Source organism: Nerophis ophidion, linkage group LG11 (assembly GCF_033978795.1).
Source record: "Nerophis ophidion isolate RoL-2023_Sa linkage group LG11, RoL_Noph_v1.0, whole genome shotgun sequence".
In the NCBI taxonomy this organism is placed as follows: domain Eukaryota; kingdom Metazoa; phylum Chordata; class Actinopteri; order Syngnathiformes; family Syngnathidae; genus Nerophis; species Nerophis ophidion.
Window position 1 is genome coordinate 35,992,783 of NC_084621.1, and position 20,767 is coordinate 36,013,549.

At 43.9% G+C, this 20,767-nt stretch overlaps 1 protein-coding gene across 1 annotated transcript in view; it reads left to right on the plus strand.

The window, feature by feature from the left end:
- The window catches only part of itga8 (integrin, alpha 8), a gene marked incomplete at its 5' end in the record, with an annotated part of 193,850 nt that overhangs the window by 101,413 nt on the left and 71,670 nt on the right, over positions 1-20,767 (plus strand). Inside the window, one exon of the mRNA XM_061914761.1 lies at positions 396-593. Coding sequence (XP_061770745.1) covers positions 396-593 — 198 coding nt within the window. The remainder of the gene's footprint in view (positions 1-395; positions 594-20,767) is intronic.

Sequence of the window (20,767 nt, forward strand, 5' to 3'; positions counted from 1 at the left end):
ATGTAATCATAACTGTATTAATTTTAACCCGCCGAATGATTTCAGCTTTAGTAAAATATTGCCCTGTCTGTGGTTGAGCGCCATTTTTTAGAGCATAGAGAGTGACTCCCTTGTTGCTTACATTTTTGAATCCCAACTAAATTCCTGTGAGTTAGGATGAGATTTTAATGGAGACTAGAATACTCACATACTTGCAGTCACATTAATATTTAAAAAAAAAGAGATCAGTAACATCTAAACCAATGCCAATATCTAAAAGTATGTTTAAGAGCTTACTGATATTGTCTTGGGTGTAGCTAGACGGAGGTTGCACCGAATGTTTTCCTCCGCTTTGGTCTCAAAGGTACCATAAGCATGCTGATGTGCAAACCATGTGAATGTGTGTCATCTCTCAGACGTGGCAGTGGGTTGTCCGTTTGGCGGCGAGGACCGTGGAGGGCGAGTGTTGATCTTTAACGGCCACAGAGATATCTCTACGCGAGGCCTGACTATGAGCCAGGAGCTGAGAGCGGCCTCGGCCTATGCCAGCGGTCTGTCTGGCTACGGCTTCACCCTGAGAGGAGGCCAGGACCTGGACTACAATCAGTACCCAGGTAACTACACTCCACATTAAATCCGACTCAGTTTGTGTTGACGTTACAATCTTTTCATCAAACTTTTGAATCCTTCACTTTTCTGCTTTCTTAGCTGCTAATATTATACTCTCCCTCCTCTTCATTCCTGACATCAACATTTCATCCGTCCATGTTCTCCTCTATTGTTTCCCTCTCACTCTGCTAAAGTCATCATGGAGGAGGGAGCATTGCCAATGAACTTAATACATACTTTATTAAATGTTTATAGTATCTGTATTTATCATCTATCATTCTATTGGTCTATCCATGCCTCCCCCTCCTACACCGCTTCCATCCATCCATTTGTCCCTCTTTACCTCCCTATTGGTCCATTTTTACCTCTGTCATACCTCTTAGCCATCTGATACAGAGGAATATATCTATCTAGTAAATGGAATGTAAAAACTCATGATCCAAAGCATTCCACATCATGTAGCATTTAGTTGTTTCCCACCAACATGCCTCTTTCCTTCAAGCTGTCCATCCATCCTTCCATAGTTAACCCCCTCCAGCTACAGCATAGGTGTCAACTCAAGGCCCCGGAAAAGCCTGTCTTTCTTGGTTAATGTATTTCAGTTTTGACAGAACAAAATGTAATGCATGCAAATGAGGTTTTAACTGCATATTTTTTGATACAAGTTATTCCAAGCTTTTTAGTCATTGGAACCCGATTTAAATTCTACAATACCACACTTATACATCTGCTTGCCACATTGACTTACGATTACAACCCAAGTTTTCCATCAGATTGTTAATATAATAAACCATGGGTCTCAGACACGCGGCCCACGGGCCCGCGAGACGTTATTTTGCGGGCCGCACCTTGATATGAAAGTTTAATGTTAGTGCAGCCCGCGAGTTTTATATGAATGCCGCTTGACAGCGTTGTGTTATATGGGTCCAAAATGGCTCTTTCAACGTTCTGGGTTGCCTACCCCTGCATTGGTGGAAAACCAGCAAATGAGTGAAAGCGACGAAACCTGTCCGTCAGTAATACCAGTCCCCGATAACCTGGACCAATTCAAACCGTTATTTGTTTTTTTTTATTGTTTAATTTGCATTGCCTCACACGATGAACACTACATATATTTCTATATGACGCCGGATAACACTCCGGGAGCTGTCACTTTTTTGCGCTCGCTATCCCGGTACTTTCTCGGCTATTATCCGCAGACCGCCGTGTTGCTGTAGGGAGGAAAAGCGGAATGACACACACGTGTGTCGGCTAAATACAAATATATTCCACAACCCCGAACATGTCTTTTTCAAAGCCTGCAGTGAGAAGAAAGGTTAGTGATGAACAAAGACAATTCCAGGAAAAGTAGGAGACGCAATATTTCTTTGTTGAGCACAGGGGAACCCCGACGTGTCTTATCTGCACAGAGAAAGTTGCGGTGCTCAAGGGATACAATTTGAAACGTCATTGTACAACTACACATGCTGAGGAGTATGCAAAAAATGTTTTAAGAAATCTTTTCTTGCGGCCCAGCCTCACCCAGACTCTGCATCCAGTGGCTCTCAGGTGAATTTTGTTTGAGACCCTGTAATAAACAAATGAAGGGGCAATTGTGTAACAATCCGTCCCTCCAAGATTTCATTTGTGATTGTTGTGCCCTAAAATGCCAGATTTCACTGCAGCATTTTCAAAAGGAAAGTTTTGGCAAAATTGTCCCTGGTGATTGAGGGATACATTTGATTGGTTAGACAGTTGCGTTGCGTTTGAGTACTGCTGAGGAAAATGTGATTGACCAAAATCTCAATGATTAGCCGTAATTTGCGGGGATGTGTTATATTTGCGCAAACTGGCATGATGGCAACATCTCAAAATCCTGGAAGGAATAATTAGTAGTGGTGTGAATCTTTGGGCACCTAACGATTTGATCTGATTCCGATGCCCAGGGTGACGATTTGAATCACAAATGATTCTTGATTTGACGCGATTCTCAATTCTGTTATTTTATTTTTATTTTTTTTTTGTATTATTTGGCATAATAATTAGAATGAAACTTTTTCAAAATAGGTGACAGGTTGGAAAAGCTCATTCTGATTGCATAGAGATGGTCTAAAAAGTTATTTAAAAAAAATGTATTCATGTAATTGTTTTTTTTTTTTCAATCAATTTATGAAAATGATTAAATGTGTTTTCTATTTTTACCAGCAGCTACTGTATAGTGAGCCTCAGCTATGGTAGACCTTAAAGAGGAGCTGCAATTTGTTTGGAATTGGCCTCTTTTTTACAATCCTAATGAGAGACAAGGAGACATACAGTACGTTGTTTATTTTGTTTTTCTAATTTCATTCTAATTTGTAATAATTGCCTCGTTCAAGGTGGCTAAAAATGCTTCCAAAAACCGCAACAATACTTTATTTACGTACTGTAATCTGCATAATAACCCAACTATAGCTACATTGTTATTGTAAGAGCAAACACAGAGGTACTGTTTTTCAAACGTAGGAACACATCGCCTTGCGACGGCATGCTATGATGTTAGCTGTCACCTAGCTTTGATTGATTGATTGATTGAAACTTTTATTAGTAGATTGCACAGTACAGTACATATTCCGTACAATTTACCACTAAATGGAAACACCCGAGTAACTTTTTCAACTTGTTTAAGTCGGGGTCCATGTTAATCAATTCAGCTTCTGTGTCAGCAGCTGAAGGGCTTTTGACTTTGTAAAGCACAACACAATGCGATAGGACACAAATATGTACCGTCTGAAAAACATGAATAATCATATTACAGTATCTGTAAAGTATTTGCCCAACTATCACGTTTTGTTTGTACACAGCTATCTAGAAAGGGTACGTACTCTATTTTTAATATCAATAGCATAATGTTTTGCATGTATCATGTCCATTTTATTGTCACTCTCTTGATGGACAGTTGTCCGTTTGGTCCAGCTTCCTTGGGGACGTTTCCAATTGATGTTGGGTAAGCGCGCCATTTATGTCGGCATAACTTAGCCCCAAGTTCCACATTTAGAGCCTCAAAGTCACGCCGACCTCACTCTCTCGGCTTTCGTCTGCTCCATTTCACCCTCTCTTCGTGCTCACTTAGCTTCTATAAGCAGCAGTTCATCCTCTGTATATAAGGTTGGGAATCCTCTGTTGTCCAAAAATAGTCGTCTTCGTTGTCTTTCACCAAGTCTGCCATTAGAGCACACTCGCCTTTGATTCCGGAAGCAGGAACACACATTTGTTGCCGTAGGTAGATAAGTGTGTTTCCATGGGTACAAAAATAAATGCGCTGAAGAAAGAAGTTCCGGTAATGCTTAAAATGTCCATTACGGTAAATATTGTACATATTATCAATCAATCAATCAATGTTTACTTATATAGCCCTAAATCACTAGTGTCTCAAAGGGCTGTTGTTATAAACGTATCTGTTACTACATTATGTTCATACTTGCAGTGTGTTTACGGAAGCAGGAACACACAGTTGTTGCCGTAGGTAGGAAGTGTTTCCATGGGTAGAAAAATAAATGCGCTGAAGAAAGAAGTTCCGGTAATGCTTAAAATGTCCATTACGGTAAATATTGTACATATTACATGTTGTTATGAACGTGTCTGTTACTACATTATGTGCATACTTGCAGTGTATATTTAAAGCGTTATGTGCTTTAGAATCTTTTTTTTTAAAAAGACGTTTGTTTTTGTCTCACAATGTTTGTGAACGATAGACAAAATTTAAAATATGCAGTTCCCCTTTAAGTCATTCTAAATGTAAAAGTTGTATAGGAGATGGTCAGAGACAATCCCGCTTGCTTGACAGAAGTGCTCTTTAAGTTGCCCAATTCGTGTTTGTTGTGATTTAACTATTGTGAATTTGGGGTTGTCTTCCCGTCTGGCTGCGGGTAGTCTGTGGGCCCCTTGGACTTTGTATTCGCATGGGGTGTGTTCTCTTACTGGCTTGGGGGCTGGCTGTCCCCTGCTTCTCCCATGCCTTGTCCACTGCTGGGCATGTCTGTCTCCGGCCTGCTGCTGGCCCTGCCGGGTGGCACGATAGATCCAGCTTTGGGGCCGCTGGCCGGTCGGAGTGCGTGGGGCGGGTGGTCCCTCGTTCCCTGGGCACCGCACCTGATGTTTTGTGTTGGGCTCTCTGGGTGGCGGGGGCCGTACTTTGACTCCCGTACACACTGGGAGACAAATATATTGTACATAAAAATTCCCATACATACTCACATACACACAGTTATACATTCATATATACTCACATACGTATATGCAGTAAATAATACATACATACGTGTACACATTGGTACTTACCAACATACATAGGTAACTACGCTACCAAATACATACACAAATACAGTACATACCTACACCCTCATGGTACGTACATCCACACGCACATTCACTGTACAAACATACATACTGTACAAACATACATACAGTATATACACATGCTGTGTACATATACATTCACTGTACAAACATACATATACACATACTGTACATATACAAGCACATATGCATACACTCATGCATACAATCACGTTTCATCGAACATATATTAACGCTGTTCCCTAGGGCGGGGTTCTGATAGAAATACAGGCAAAAATGATTCTCATTGTTCCCATTGGGTTGAGTTTTTTATATAAATAAACTTTGATTGTTTGAAGAGAAGTATCTAACACTTTTGTAAAGTAACTGTGTACAGCAAATATGGGCTTCTACGATCCAACAAACAGAAGAAGTCTGGAGCTAAAGTCATAGAGGACTTTCCTAATTAAGTGGTGACGCTTTATTTAAGAAACATACTGTATCGTTTATTATTATTTACTATTAATTTAGAGAATTTAATTATTTTAAAGAGCTGAGTAATTTTATGTAAATGTATTTTTCAACAGTTTTTTAAGTCCCTTCTTTTGATTTCATGGTTCATGGTTGCATATCATTTGACAAGGTTTGTCCTGTTAAACTGTAAGTAAGTTAGACATAATTATAGAGTATGATTAAAATCCTGAGTAAAATTACTAGTTTAGTGTTAATATTTGAGTGGACTCCGAGCCCCTCTATAATTGAAACGTTGGGTCCCTTGGTCAAAAAGGTTCAAACCCCCTGCTTTATAGTGTGATTTAAGATTGCCAAAAGACATTTAACCTGGACCGCAATTACCGTATTTTTCGGACTATAAGTCATTTTTTTTTTTCATAGTTTGGCCGGGGATGCAACTTACATCCATCCATCCATTTTCTACCACTTATTCCCTTTCGGGGTTGCGCGGGGCGCTGGCGCCTATCTCAGCTACAATCGGGCAGAAGGCGGGGTACACGCTGGACAAGTCGCCACCTCATCGCAGGGCCAACACAGATAGACAGACAACATTCACACTCACATTCACACACTAGGGCCAATTTAGTGTTGCCAATCAACCTATCCCCAGGTGCATGTCATTGGAAGTGGGAGGAAGCCGGAGTACCCGGAGGGAACCCACGCATTCACGGGGAGAACATGCAAACTCCACACAGAAAGATCCCGAGCCTGGATTTGAATCCAGGACTGCAGGACCTTCGTATTGTGAGGCAGACGCACTAACCCCTCTTCCACCGTGAAGCCCATGCAACTTACTGTGGGGCAAAGAAGTATTTAGTCAGCCACCGATTGTGTAAGTTCTACCACTTAAAATGATGACAGAGGTTTGTAATTTTCATCATAGGTACACTTCAACTGTGAGAGACAGAATGTGAAAAAAAAATCCAAGAATTCACATTGTAGGAATTTTAAAGAATTTATTTGTAAATTATGGTGGAAAATAATTATTTGGTCAACCATTCAAAGCTCTCACTGATGGAAGGAGGTTCTGGCTCAAAATCTCACGATACATGGCCCCATTCATTCTTTCCTTAACACGGATCAATCGTCCTGTCCCCTTAGCAGAAAAATAGCCCCAAAGCATGATGTTTCCACCCCCATGCTTCACAGTAGGTGTGGTGTTCTTGGGATTCAAGTCAGTATTCTTCTTCCTCCAAACACAACAAGTTGAGTTTATACCAAAATGGGTACATGGATGATACAGCAGAGGATTGGGAGAATGTCATGTGGTCAGATGAAACCAAAATAGAACTTTTTGGTATAAACTAAAGTCGTCGTGTTTGGAGGAAGAAGAATACTGACTTGAATCCCAAGAACACCATACCTGCTGTGAAGCATGGGGGTGGAAACATCATGCTTTGGGGCTATTTTTCTGCTAAGAGGACAGGACGATTGATCCGTGTTAAGGAAAGAATGAATGGGGCCATGATTTTGAGCCAAAATCTCTTTCCATCAGTGAGAGCTTTCAATGGTTGACCAAATACTTATTTTCCACCATAATTTACAAATAAATTCTTTAAAATTCCTACAATTTGAATTCCTGGATTTTTTTTCCACATTCTGTCTCGCACAGTTTAAGTGTACCTATGATGAAAATTACAGACCTCTGTCATCATTTTAAGTGGGAAAACTTGCACAATCGGTGGCTGACTAAATACTTTTTTGCCCCACTGTATACTCAGGAGCAACTTATGTGTGAAATTATTAACACATTACCATAAAATATCAAATAATATTATTTAGCTCATTCACGTAAGAGACTAGACATATAAGATTTCATGGGATTTAGCGATCAGGAGTGACAGATTGTTAGGTAAAAGTATAGCATGTACTATGTGTTATAGTTATTTGAATGACTCTTACCATAATATGTTTGTGAACGCATCTGGAGCCGTTGGGTCGTTCTTGACCGAAGAGAGCACAGCCAGGCGGGTGCCGAGTACAGGGTTTTTATTTTTCACTTTACAATCTATATTTTTCAATGTTTTGCTTTTCAGCAAATAGTGGACTGCCGCTCCTTCCGTCCGCGTCTTTGCCTCCCGTCTGTTCCCCACTCCTTTCTCATGGCCCCCCGCACCCCTGATAAAGAGACAGGTGATTAGACGACTCGTTCCAGCTGAGAAATCTCCTCACCTGTCATCGCTACACAGCCGGCTCCTGTGCACGCCTCGTCCGCAGGGGAAGCGTCGACCACGCCCCTCCACATGCCTCCACCACCAGTTTAAGGCTGGGCACCCGTCCGGCCGTGACCACTCCTCCCCCTTCCCCCGTAGAGGGGCGAGAGAGGTAGTCGGCCACGGCCATCTGCATACCCGGCCGGTGGACCACCCGGAAGTTGTAGGGTTGCAACGCTAGGTACCACCGGGTGATCCGTGCGTTGGCATCCTTCATGCGGTGGAGCCACTGGAGCGGCTTGTGGTCCGAGCAGAGGCTGAAGGGGCGCCCCAACAGGTAATACCGGAGGGCCCCGACCGCCCCTCGGACCGCGAGGCACTCTCTCTCCACCGTACTGTATCTCGCTTCCCGGTCCGAAAGCTTCCGGCTGATGTATAGGATGGGGCGGTCGACACCCCCCACCTGCTGCGACAACACCGCCCCCAGCCCCCGCTCCGACGCATCCGCCTGCAGGCAGAAAGGGATGGAGAAATTAGGCATGCACAGTGCCGGCTCCTTGCAGAGTGCAGATTTTACCTGATCGAACACCTGCTGGCACTGCTCCGTCCACTGGAGCAGTTCTGGCGCACCCTTCCGGGTGAGGTCGGTCAGGGGGATGGTCAAGTCTGCGAACCGGGGTATGAACCGGCGGTAGTACCGCCTCAGCTCCTTTTTCGTCTTGGGTGGTGGGCATGCTGCGATCGCCGTCGTTTTGTCAACCTGCGGTCGCACTTGCCCCCCTCCGAGTGGTACCCCAGATACTGTACCTCCCTCCGACCAATCGCACACTTCCCGGGGTTGGCGGTGAGCCCCGCCTGCCTCAAGGACTCAAGCACCGCCCCCACCCGCTGCAGATGTTCCTCCCAGCTGTCACCCTGGATGATGACATCATCCAGGTGGGGTCGCAGCACCCGGTCCATGAGGCGCTGGAACGGCGCGGGCGCACCGAACACTCCAAATGGGAGTGTCATGAATTGGTATAAGCCTTCTGGAGTGGAGAAGGCCGTTTTTTCCCGGGGACTCTGGCGATAAGGGAATCTGCCAGTAGCCCTTGGTTAAATCCAGTGTGGGAAAAAAAACGCGCAGTGCCTAGCCGGTCCAGGAGCTCGTCGACCCAAGGCATTGGGTACGCGTCGAAACGTGACACCTCATTCACCTTGTGGTAATCCACACAGAACCGTATAGACCCATCCTTCTTCCCCACTAGAACGATGGGGCTACACCATGCACTGTGGGACTCTTCTATTACTCCCAACTACAGCATAGTTTTTAATTCTTCCCGGACCATTTTGCGCTTGTGCTCGGGAAGCCTATAGGGACGAGACCGCACCGTAATCCCCGGACTGGTCTCAATGCGATGGCAGATGAGGTCCGTGCGGCCGGGCCCCGCGGAGAACACATCTGAAAAGCGACGCTGTAATTCAGCAACCTCCGCTCTTTGAGCCAATGTGAGCTGGTCATCACAAGGAAGGGGAGGGGGAGAGGCGCAGCGCGGGACCTACGGCCCCAGCTCCTCCTCCTCCTTCACTACCGTCACCATGGAGACAGGCTCGGCCTCCCTCCATGCCTTCAGCAGGTTCACGTGGTAAATTTGCATGTCTCCGCCCCGGTCCGAGCGCTGGATCTCGTAATATACCTCGCTAGTCTGCCGTGTGACCACAAAGGGCCCTTGCCCAGTACTTGGCCAGTAATTCAGAGCTGGAGGTTGGGAGTAGTACAAGTACTTTTTCTCCCGGTAAAAATTTCCTCAGCTGGGTCCCCCGATTATACGTGCGCTGTTGTCGTTGTTGGGCGCGGAGCAAATTTCCCCGTGATAAGAGCGCCACCTTGTGAAGTTTTGCTCGCATGTCCAACACGTATTTAATCTCATTCTTACTGCGGCTGGATACTTCCTCCCAGCTTTCTTTAATAAGGTCCAGCACGCCGCGCGGCCTCCTGCCGTAAAGTAACTCAAAGGGCGTAAAGCCGAGGGAGGTCTGGGGTGCCTCCCGCATCGCAAACATCAAGGGATCCAGCCATTTGTCCCAATTAGGTTTGTCCTCGTGTATGAATTTACAGATCATGGTTTTCAGTGTTTTATTCAATCTTTCCACCAGGCCATCCGTTTGCGGATGGTAAACGCTGGTCTGGATAGATTTAATTCCCAGTAATCCGTATAATTCCTTTATCGTGCGCGACATAAAGGACGTGCCCTGGTCAGTAAGGATTTCTTTCGGAATCCCTACCCGGGTGATGACCGAAAACAGTGCTTGTGCTACACTCTTTGCCGAGATGGAGCGCAGCGGCACTGCTTCGGGATATCGGGTTGCGTAATCCACTAGGACTAACACAAATCGATATCCCCGTGTGCTCGGGTAAAATGGTCCGATGAGGTCCATTCCGATTCTATCGAATGGGACCTCTATGAGCGGTAATGGCCGCAACGGGGCTTTTGGGATGGCCGCCGGGTTCACCAGCTGGCAGTCCGGGCAGGCAGCACACCATCGGTGAATGTCCGCCCGGATGCCTGGCCGATAGAACCGGACCATGACTCGATTAAGTGTTTTTTCGTACCCCATGTGGCCCGCGAGGGGATTGCAATGCCCCGCCTGGAAAACCATTTCCCGGCGGGGTTTTGGCACCAACAATTGGGTGTATTCTTTGCCTGTTTGAGTGTCACGGGTCACTCGGTATAGCCCATCTCTTATAATGGAAAAGTGGGGAAACACCCGCGTTTACCCTGGGCGCACCAGCTGACCGTCGATGTAATCCACCTGGTCCCAGGCCGCGCGCAGAATTTCATCGCGGGACTGTTCGAGGGGAAAGTCCTCCGTGGGTCTCCACTGGGGGTCCGGGGGAGCCTCCCGCAAAGCCCCCGCCGGTTCCCGGTCGGCAGCGCCGCTCGAACCCGCGTCGCCACTGAGTACTGCGCCGATACTTCCCTGTCCTACAGCCCGTGAACGCCTCCCCATACATTGTTCCATTAGTTGGCTAAACCCCGGCCAATTTGTCCGTAAAATCAGGGGGTGCGTGAGTTGCGCGCTTACGGCAACCTTTACGGTATGTTTTTGGCCCTTATGCCAGATTTCCATAGGCACAATAGGCTACGTGTGCACATCCCCATGTATACACCTTATCCTGCCTTGTGTCACGGGCCTCAACGCCCCGGGTCGAACCAAGTTCTGGTGGATGATGCACTGTTTGCAGCCCGAATCCACCATAGCCCGGTGTGTACTCCCTTGTACCCTTACCGGGACGCAATAAGTCTCCCGGCTATAGAGCATTTTCCGTTCGGGCTCCAGTACTCTGGAATGCCCTCCCGGTAACAGTTCGCGATGCCACCTCAGTAGAAGCATTTAAGTCTCACCTTAAAACTCATTTGTATACTCTAGCCTTTAAATAGACTCCCTTTTTAGACCAGTTGATCTGCCGTTTCTTTTCTTTTTCTTCTATGTCCCACTCTCCCGTGTGGAGGGGGTCCGGTCCGATCCGGTGGCCATGTACTGCTCGCCTGTGTATCGGCTGGGGACATCTCTGCGCTGCTGGTCCGCCTACGCTTGGGATGGTTTCCTGCTGGCTCCGCTGTGAACGGGACTCTCGCTGCTGTGTCTTGGATCCTCTTTGGACTGGACTCTCGCGACTGTGTTGGATCCATTATGGATTGAACTTTCACAGTATCATGTTAGACCCGCTCGACATCCATTGCTTTCCTCCTCTCCAAGGTTCTCATAGTCATCATTGTCACCGACGTCCCACTGGGTGTGAGTTTTCCTTGCCCTTATGTGGGCCTACCGAGGATGTCGTGGTGGTTTGTGCAGCCCTTTGAGACACTAGTGATTTAGGGCTATATAAGCAAACATTGATTGATTGATTGATTGGAGGCCCGGCAACCCGTATCACCTGGTCCACCTCCATTGCGGAGCACTCCCGCCTCAGGTGACCGGGCTGTCCGCACCCCCAACACACCTGCCCTGGTGTTCGCAGTGCCGTCTGCGGGGGAAGCCCGCTATCAGCAGCGCTGGTACCCTGAAAGAGAGGAGCAGAGACACCGTTATATCCCCCTCACCCCCCCCCCCTTATGATGATGTTCGTGCGTGTGTACGTCTTTTCTTTTTTGTTTGGTGGTCATGTCCGAGGCTGGAACCTGCTCATAGAACGCCGTGGGCCTTGTCGGTCGGGAACGGGGCCCCAATGGCGCTGTGGCCACCGGCGGTGCGGATCGTCTGCGCGGGGCCGGTGTGGGTCTTTCTGCCGGTCTTGGGGTCCCCTCCTCCTTCCGTGCGTCGCGATGGACCGTCAGGTGATCTTCCGCCAGGTTTACCGCTTCGGTCAGGTTTTGCGGCCGGTGGTACCTCACCCACGCCGCGGTCCGTGTCGGGATGGCCTCCAGGAACTGCTCCAGCAAGATGAGCTCGAACATCTGGCTGTCCCGTTGTCCTGGCTGGAGCCATCTTGCTGCCGCATCCCGGAGCTGTTGCCCAAGAGCGAACGGTCGGTCCTCTGGTCCTAGTTTCAAGGACCGGAAACAGCGCCGATGGTCTTATGCCGTGCTGCCGACCCGGTCCAGGATTGCCCTCCTTAGGTGTTGGAACTCTACCCGGGCCGCTGCTGGCAGGCTGAGCGCCGCTCGCTGCGCCTCCCCCGCTAGGAGTGGCAACAGCCTCACCCCCCACTCTTCTTGAGGCCATCCGCACGCTGTTGCGGTGGCCTCAAAGTTGTCGACGTAGGCCTGTGGATCCTCGACCTCCGCCATGCGCTGCATGGAGGCCTTCGCTCCGGCGTTTGGTGACCCCCCCCCCCTCTGTCCATCAGCGACTGCAGAACCTGCGTCTGCCGCTGGCTCGCCGCAGATACTTCTGCCAGCACTCTCCCAAGTGCCTCCAGTGGGGTCGGTGCAGTCATTCTGTTCTTCCTTTTTACTTCTGGATTCGTTTAGCTGGGCGCCAATGTGAACGCGTCTGGAGCTGTTGGGTCGTTCTTGACCGAAGAGAGCTTAGCCAGGCGGGTGCCGAGTACAGGGTTTTTATTTTTCACTTTGCAATCTATATTTTTCAATGTTTTGCTTTTCAGCAAATAGTGGACTGCCGCTCCTTCCGTCCGCGTCTCTGCCTTCCGTCCGCGTCTCTGCCTCCCGTCTGTTCCCCACTCCCTTCTCATGGTCCCCCGCGCCCCTGACAAAGAGACAGGTGATTAGACGACTCCTTCCAGCTGAGAAATCTCCTCACCTGTCATCGCTGTGCACGCCTCGCCCGCAGGGGAAGCGTCGACCACGCCCCTCCACAATGTTACTTTAACATACCAGGCTCCTTCTCAGTTGGTTATTTATGCGTCATATAACGTACACTTATTCAGCCTGTTGTTCACTATTCTTTATTTATTTTGAATTGCCTTTCAAATGTCTATTCTTGGTGTTGGATTTTATCAAATAAATTTCCCCCAAAAATGCGATTTATACTCCAGTGCGACTTATATATGTTTTTTTTTTCCTTCTTTATTATGCATTTTCGGCAGGTGCGATTTATACTCCGGGGCGATTTATAATCCGAAAAATACAGTACTCTAAACTATGCCACAAAATCCGGGTCTAAGGGGCCGCAAGTGGCCTACAGGCTGTGAGTTTGAGACCCCTGATTTATGGAATGGGGGAAAAAATCCCTGGTGTAAAGGATATCTTAACATATGTCAAATAACTTTGCATTCCCTCTCCCCTGTCTTACCGCTTCCCCTCCTTCCTCCATTATTGACGGCCTAGATTTAGTTATCTCTTCTCTTTATGCAACTATGGAATGGAAAAAGTCACGATCCCAAGCATACATGTGTTAAACATCTATTGTACCTATCTGTCTCTCCTTCTATCTCCTTACCTCCTTCTTCCAACTCTGTCTCTCCACCCATTTAACACTTTTATAACAGTTTGTATAGGCACAAATCTGGGGAAATATAAGCCCTTTGCAACACAGCAGGTCTGTAAAATCACCGTTTTACTACCTTACTTTCGCCCGAATTTGAAACCACTCTGTTCTTAGCGTAACTCCACTTTTATCTTGAACTTTGCTTGTCTAGCACCACCCTTGCCCCTTTTGTGTGCGTTTCCTGTTACAGTGATGGGGTTTTTCTTCATTTTGCCACACCTCAATCCACACATGTTAAAACGTGAGGCTTGTGATCCCTGTCATTAGCCATGAGATAGTTTGCCTGTCGAGAAGGTCTCGGTCAAAGTGAGACATTTTAAATTAAAAATCCTGCAATTAGAAAGCTGGGCAGTAAATTCAAATGGAAGGGTTGCAGGTTGAAAGTTTGGTCGAGCGGGAAGTTAGGTTGAGTCTGGGTGGTAAAAATTGTTGTCCAAACGCACGCCACACAAATGTGCAGCGCGAGGCCTGTGTCGCCTGTCATTACCAAGAGCTGCTAGACGGAAGTGAGGCACACACACACACACACACACACACACACGGTGAGCCGTTTGCAGGCCAGTAAAGTCACACTGTTCAAAGGCAACAGGGATGTTTGATCCGCCTTACAAGAGGATTGGGAGGCCTGTGAGAGTCGCCATTAATGTTTACTCACATACAGGGCGGTATCATAATTAAGCTCCAATTTAGGCGGAAATGCAACAGTAGGAAAAAGTGGGCGACGTGGGAAGCAAACAAAGGGAATAAGTGGTAGAAAAGGATGGATGGATGGATTATATACCTCAGCTAGCTAAACTATGGAAATGTATAATATAATTCATATAGCGTATAATATAATTCATATAGCAATACGGTCTCACTGCACAGCAGCCAGCAGTTAACCGAGTCATTGCGCAATCCATGGTGAGGCTCAACTGGCTGCTGACTCACCACAAGTCTCTTCTGAGTATTTGAACAGCAAATGTGAAAATTCAGCGATTTTGAATAAAAATAATCTAAAACCGGTGAAGTTAAATGGAAAATAACTTTATAAAGTATAATCACTGGATACATATATATCTATATATATATATATATATGTATATATATATATATATATATATATATATATATATACATATATATATATATATATATATATATATATATATATATATGTATCCAGTGATTATACTTTATCTATATATATATTTATGTATGTATATATATGTATGTACATGTATATGTATGTATATATATATATATATATATATATATATATATATATATATATATATATATATATATATATATATATATATATATATATATATATATATGTATATATATATATATATATATATATATGTATCCAGTGATTATAGTTTATCTATATATATATTTATGTATGTATATATATATATATATATATATATATATATATATATATATATATATATATATATATATATATATATATATATATATATATATGTATCCAGTGATTATACTTTATCTATATATATATTTATGTATGTATATATATGTATGTACATGTATATGTATGTATATATACATATGTATATGTATATATATATGTATATGTATATATATATATATATATGTATATATCTCTCTCTCTCTCTCTCTCTCTATATATATATATATATATATATATATATATATATATATATATATATATATATATATATATATATATATATATATATAAATGACTCCCGCATGTTTTGACTTTTCAGTATGCGGCCCTTGGTGGAAAAAGTTTGAACACTTTTAAGGTCCATCCAAAGTAGCAACAATGCAAAGTTTTAGCACAATAAAAAAATACCCAGGCGAATAAATCATTTTTAGCAGCCAATAAACAAGTCAAAATAAATGCCAGATGCCCAACTATAATTCTAAATAATCTTGTCATTTATATACCCGCAAGCCAGCAAATACATTTTATAAAACCCCCAAATTAAATCAAATACATAGAAAATGCTAAATATCATATACTGATACATAATTCTGATACATTTATTAGACAATGATTACTTTCTTTAAAATAGTTCCTCATGAAAGAATGTTGTGCGCAATTTGTAAATATCAAAGACAACGATTTAGCACAATAAACCAGGAGGAGCCAACCAGTTAGAGACCAAGAGCCACTGTTACTGTGTTAACGCAAAGAGCCACATCATACATATGGGCACAACACTTTGCTCAGCCAGATTTATGGTAAATGTCACACACTAACATGATTATGACAGAAATTTACAGACCAGTCATTTTTAACAATAAACATTGTGTGGGCTGTCTCACACAGACAAACCCCAGTTCCGCCAAGTCCAAAGCACTAAATAACTTAAAGTTTTAAAAGGGAACTGCACTTTTTTTGGAATGTTGTCTATCGTTCACAATCATTATGAAAGACATGACGATTGGTGTTATTTTTCTTCTTTGGATATTAAATATTAAATAAATGCCATCAAAAGTCCGCTTACAATCGAGCTTATGGGAATCGCACATTTCCGCCTACAAAGCCCTACAAAAAAACATCCAAACAGGTTAACGGGCATACATTTCTCCCATTAGCCTGTATGTCGATGTGTCATTGACCAGGCTAGCATGCTCGGAGCTAAGACCATCACACGAAGCATTCGTTACACAAACATACTAGCTTTGTTAGACTGCATTGGACAATACAGTTTACATACAAACTTTTTATTTCCATTCGTTACAAGTAATAAGAAAATGTAAATGCCAGACATACCTATCAAGGAGGAAATTAGCAAGTTTGGTGTCAGATGAAAAAAATCTTCTCTGCCTTCAACCCTTGTTTTGTTCCTGGCTTTGTTATGAATAAGTTGAGAATCGTAACAACTTTTTTTAGATTTACTAAGGTCTGACATGTTTAGTAACTTTACTAGTGGCAATAGATAGATGAAGAGGGCCTAATTGGTCAAATGATGGAGGGCGGGGCATCGAAATGAAAATAATAACAATACTTCGGGGCTGTAAATCTAATTTTGAAATGAGCATATCCCGGCTGAACTACTGTTATCAGTTATAGAGGTATTCGAAAAGAACATGATTTATTAATGTCTTTTGACATATCAGGGCCATTTAATGATGACTTGACTTGAAAGCATTACATATGGCTCCTTTAAATGCCGGTGACAGCAGTGGGTTATTTATCAAACCTCGATGTAGATTGGTAAGCGCCGCATGAAACCGGGCTAGAGCCACGTGTTGGCCAGGCTCGCAAAAAAGTAATAACAAACTAAAGTCATTAGAATTGCAGCTATCAATGACTTTGGAAATGGAGTATGCTATTGAATATTTTAAATTAAGATTAATCGAGTAATCGATCCGTCTAAATTTTTTGCACTACAATAAGCATTTTGCGATGAAATGTTCTTATCTACAAATTTGAATGACTGACTGATTGATTGAGACTTGTATTAGTAGATTGCACAGTACAGTACATATTCCGTACAATTGACCACTAAATGGTAACACCCGAATAAGTTTTTCAACATATTTAAGTCAGGGTCCATGTTAATCAATTCATGTTAAAATAAAGAAAAAAACAATAAAGGGACAATAAAGAAAGTTCTGAAAATCTAATCAAATGAAATACTTTTGCATTAGCTGGGTGAAAACTATATCCACATTTTCAAAGTTCCAGACACTCCATGTAGTTCGTATTTGATAAACTACAATTAGCTACAAATTAAACTACAAATAGAAGCAACATAATATAAATAAAAGCTTATTCAAAAATCTAATTAATTGTTTTAATCGATTAATCATTGTAGCCCTAAAATGAATGTACGTAAGCCTACACACAATCTGTAGGGATTGGCTTTTGACTACTTTAGATTACTTGATTAATTATACTAAAAATAAATGTACTAAACCTATTTCATGGGATGGGAGAATCAGTCTCTGACTGTTTTGAGCTATTTTCGCCACATTTGTGTTGTATGGAACAGGATTCAAGATTGGTCCCCAAAGTCGTTGGTATACTAAGAATGAAACACAATATGTTTTATACCGCACATTGTCATTGCAAATTGCTTTCATTTGCAATTCAAAACTAGATTCTGAATGAATAAAATGTTACATTTTAGCTCCAAAGTGTGCGTATTCAGTGGAAATAGGCTTGTAAGGAAAACAACGCAATGTTGTGCCTAGGAGCCACCTGGCGTGCTAAAAAGCTTTAATGAAAGATACGGAGGTGATATTTTACCAAACGAGGTGAAATCACGCTGAGGGTCATCTATTGAAACAGCATCAAACTCGGTGGGAGGGTGAAGGGTCAAAAATGGACAACATTTACCTGCCAGTCAGACAGGAGTATGGATATAAAGAGCGACGTGTCAGGGTCATCAATGTGTGTGGTGGTGAAGGCTCAGAAGGGTTGTCATCCATCCATCCATCCATTTTCTACCGCTTATTCCCTTTCGGGGTCGCGGGGGGCGCTGGCGCCTATCTCAGCTACAATCGGGCTGTCATCAAGTCAAAATTTGTTACAAACTCAGCATTCAAAAAACGTCCAGATTGGAGTCCAGGAAGGATTTTTCTCAGCTGTGCATTGTGGTATCATGTTGCACTTCATATGGGAAGCCAATCTCCCAAAGCACTTGCGTAAATACGCTTCAGAATATCTTTGAATTCCACACACACACACACACACAAGAATGAAGAAATCCCGAGCATCTCCTCTCAAAGGGCTTTCTTTTCCGCCGAGTGCCATTGACCTTTGACTCCGCCTCATCGCAACCGGTCCCCTGTAGCCTCGGAAGGCCGTCGGAGCGTCCCGCCAGTGACAGCTTGACAGTCTGTCTAAACTCTGCGTGAAGGTTGTATTTTCATAGCAAGGATGGACGCCATCAGCTCCAGAGGCTCCGTTACCAGGAGAACGGGCTGTGTGCTCGCTCGGCCGCACACGCCTTCAGACAGGGGTCTCAAACATTTTATAGCAATCTTCAATCCAGATCTGATTATTAGTAATCAAGGAGGCCGATTAACTGATATTTAAAGACAGTACTCATTTGCACCCAAAAGTTATTTAAACATGGATAGTATACTTCAGTAGACAGCTGGACAAAGTTTTAATTGTTTTTTTCACAAACACCTTTATTATCTGTGTCTAAGAGGAGCATCGACATACTGTATGCATTTTAAAAAATGGGGGAAAAATATAGAATTTCTCTACATCACAACATAGGCGCCGATCTACGTTTCTACCAGTGGGTGCTCGGAGGGTAAATCTGACGCTACTTTTCTGAGGCTATGTCTACACTAACCCCCTAAACCAGGGGTGTCAAACTCAAATACAGAGTGGGCCAAAATTTTAAACTGAACAAAGCCACGGGCCAAGGTTGAAAAAATTAACCTTTTAATAGGGACCTGCGGAGTTTGGTGGTAGCGGGGGGGTGTATATTGTAGCGTCCCGGAAGAGTTAGTGCTGCAAGGGGTTCTGGGTATTTGTTCTGTTGCGTTACGGTGCGGTTGTTCTCCCGAAATGTGTTTGTCAGGATTATTTGGTGTGGGTTCATAGTGTGGCGCATATTTGTAACACTGTTGGCATTGTTAATACGGCCACCCTCAGTGTGCCCTGTATGGCTGTTGATCAAGTATGCCTTGCATTCACTTGTGTGTGTGCTAAAGCCGCATATATTATGTGACTGGGCCTAAAGGAAGTCCCTTTAAGGCACGCCCCCAATATTGTTGTCCGGGTGGAAATTGGGAGAAATTCGGGAGAATGGTTGCCCCTGGAGATTTTCGGGAGGGGCACTGAACTTCGGAAGTCTCCTGGGAAAATTGGGAGGGTTGACAAGTATGAGTATTAGCGGTGAATGCGGTGTTACAGCGAAACCGCCGCTGTATAACACCGGCGGGCCAGCTCTAATGTTAATTTGACATTGCCTCAAGGGCCAAATGAAATTACAGGGAGGGCCAAATTTGGCCCGCGGGCCACAGTTTGACACCCATGCCCTAAACAAATAATTATTTAACCTAAGCCCTGTTTCAGCCACACTAAACTATCGTTTAAGATCCCCCTCCTCAGACAATTTTTTACACAGTTAAGTACGCCGTTTATTTCTTGAATCTCCGGCACTTAGCTTTGTATGGACTCATTGATCGTTTACAAACTGATTTTGGAGACAAAGTGATGCCAGAAAGAACGTGCCCCACATAAGAAGTGACGTCAGAAAGAATGCGCCACAGCCAGTTACTTTCGTAACTCGGAGGTAAACACTGGAACTATGGAGGCGAGTCATCCAGACATGCCCGTGTTTCTCCTGCCGTCTGTACAGACGCTTGTGGAAATCACACATGAATACCTTAAAGGCCTACTGAAATGAGATTTTCTTATTTAAACGGGGATAGCAGGTCCATTTTATGTGTCATACTTGATCATTTCGCGATATCGCCATATTTTTGCTGAAAGGATTTAGTAGAGAACATCCACGATAAAGTTCGCAACTTTCGGTGCTAACAGAAGAGCCCTGCCTCTACCGGAAGTCGCAGACGATGACGTCACATGTTTGATGGCTCCTCACATATTCACATTGTTTTTAATGGGAGCCTCCAACAAAAATTTATTAGGTTAATTCTGGGAAATCCCTTATCTTTCTATTGTGTTGCTAGTGTTTTAGTGGGTTTAATATTACCTGATAGTCGGAAGGGTGTGTCCACGGGTGTCTTGACGCCAATGTCTCAGGGGAGTCGACGGCAGCTATGGACGGCACAAGCTCAGCTTTTCTCCGGTAAGAACTGACTTTTTAACCACAATTTTCTCACCGAAAACTGCTGGTTGACATTTGGTAGGGATCCATGTTCGCTTGACCGCGCTCTGATTCATAGTAAAGTTTCACCTCCAGGAATTTTAAACAAGGAATCACCATGTGTTTGTGTGGCTAAAGGCTAAAGCTTCCCAACTCCATCTTTGTACTGTGACTTCTCCAATATTAATTGAACAAATTGCAAAAGATTCAGCAACATAGATGTCCAAAAAACTGTATAATTATGCCGTTAAAGCAGACAACATTTAGTTGTGTGTGTTTGCGCAGCGCTCATACTTCTAAAAACGCGTGACGTCTTGCGTACACGTCATCATTACACGACGTTTGGAAGACGAAACTCCCGGGAAATTTACAATTGTAATTTAGTAAACTAAAAAGGCCGTATTGGCATGTGTTGCAATGTTAATATTTCATCATTGATATATAAACTATCAGACTGCGTGGTGAGTAGTAGTGGATTTCAGTAGGCCTTTAAGAGAAAGTGAGAAA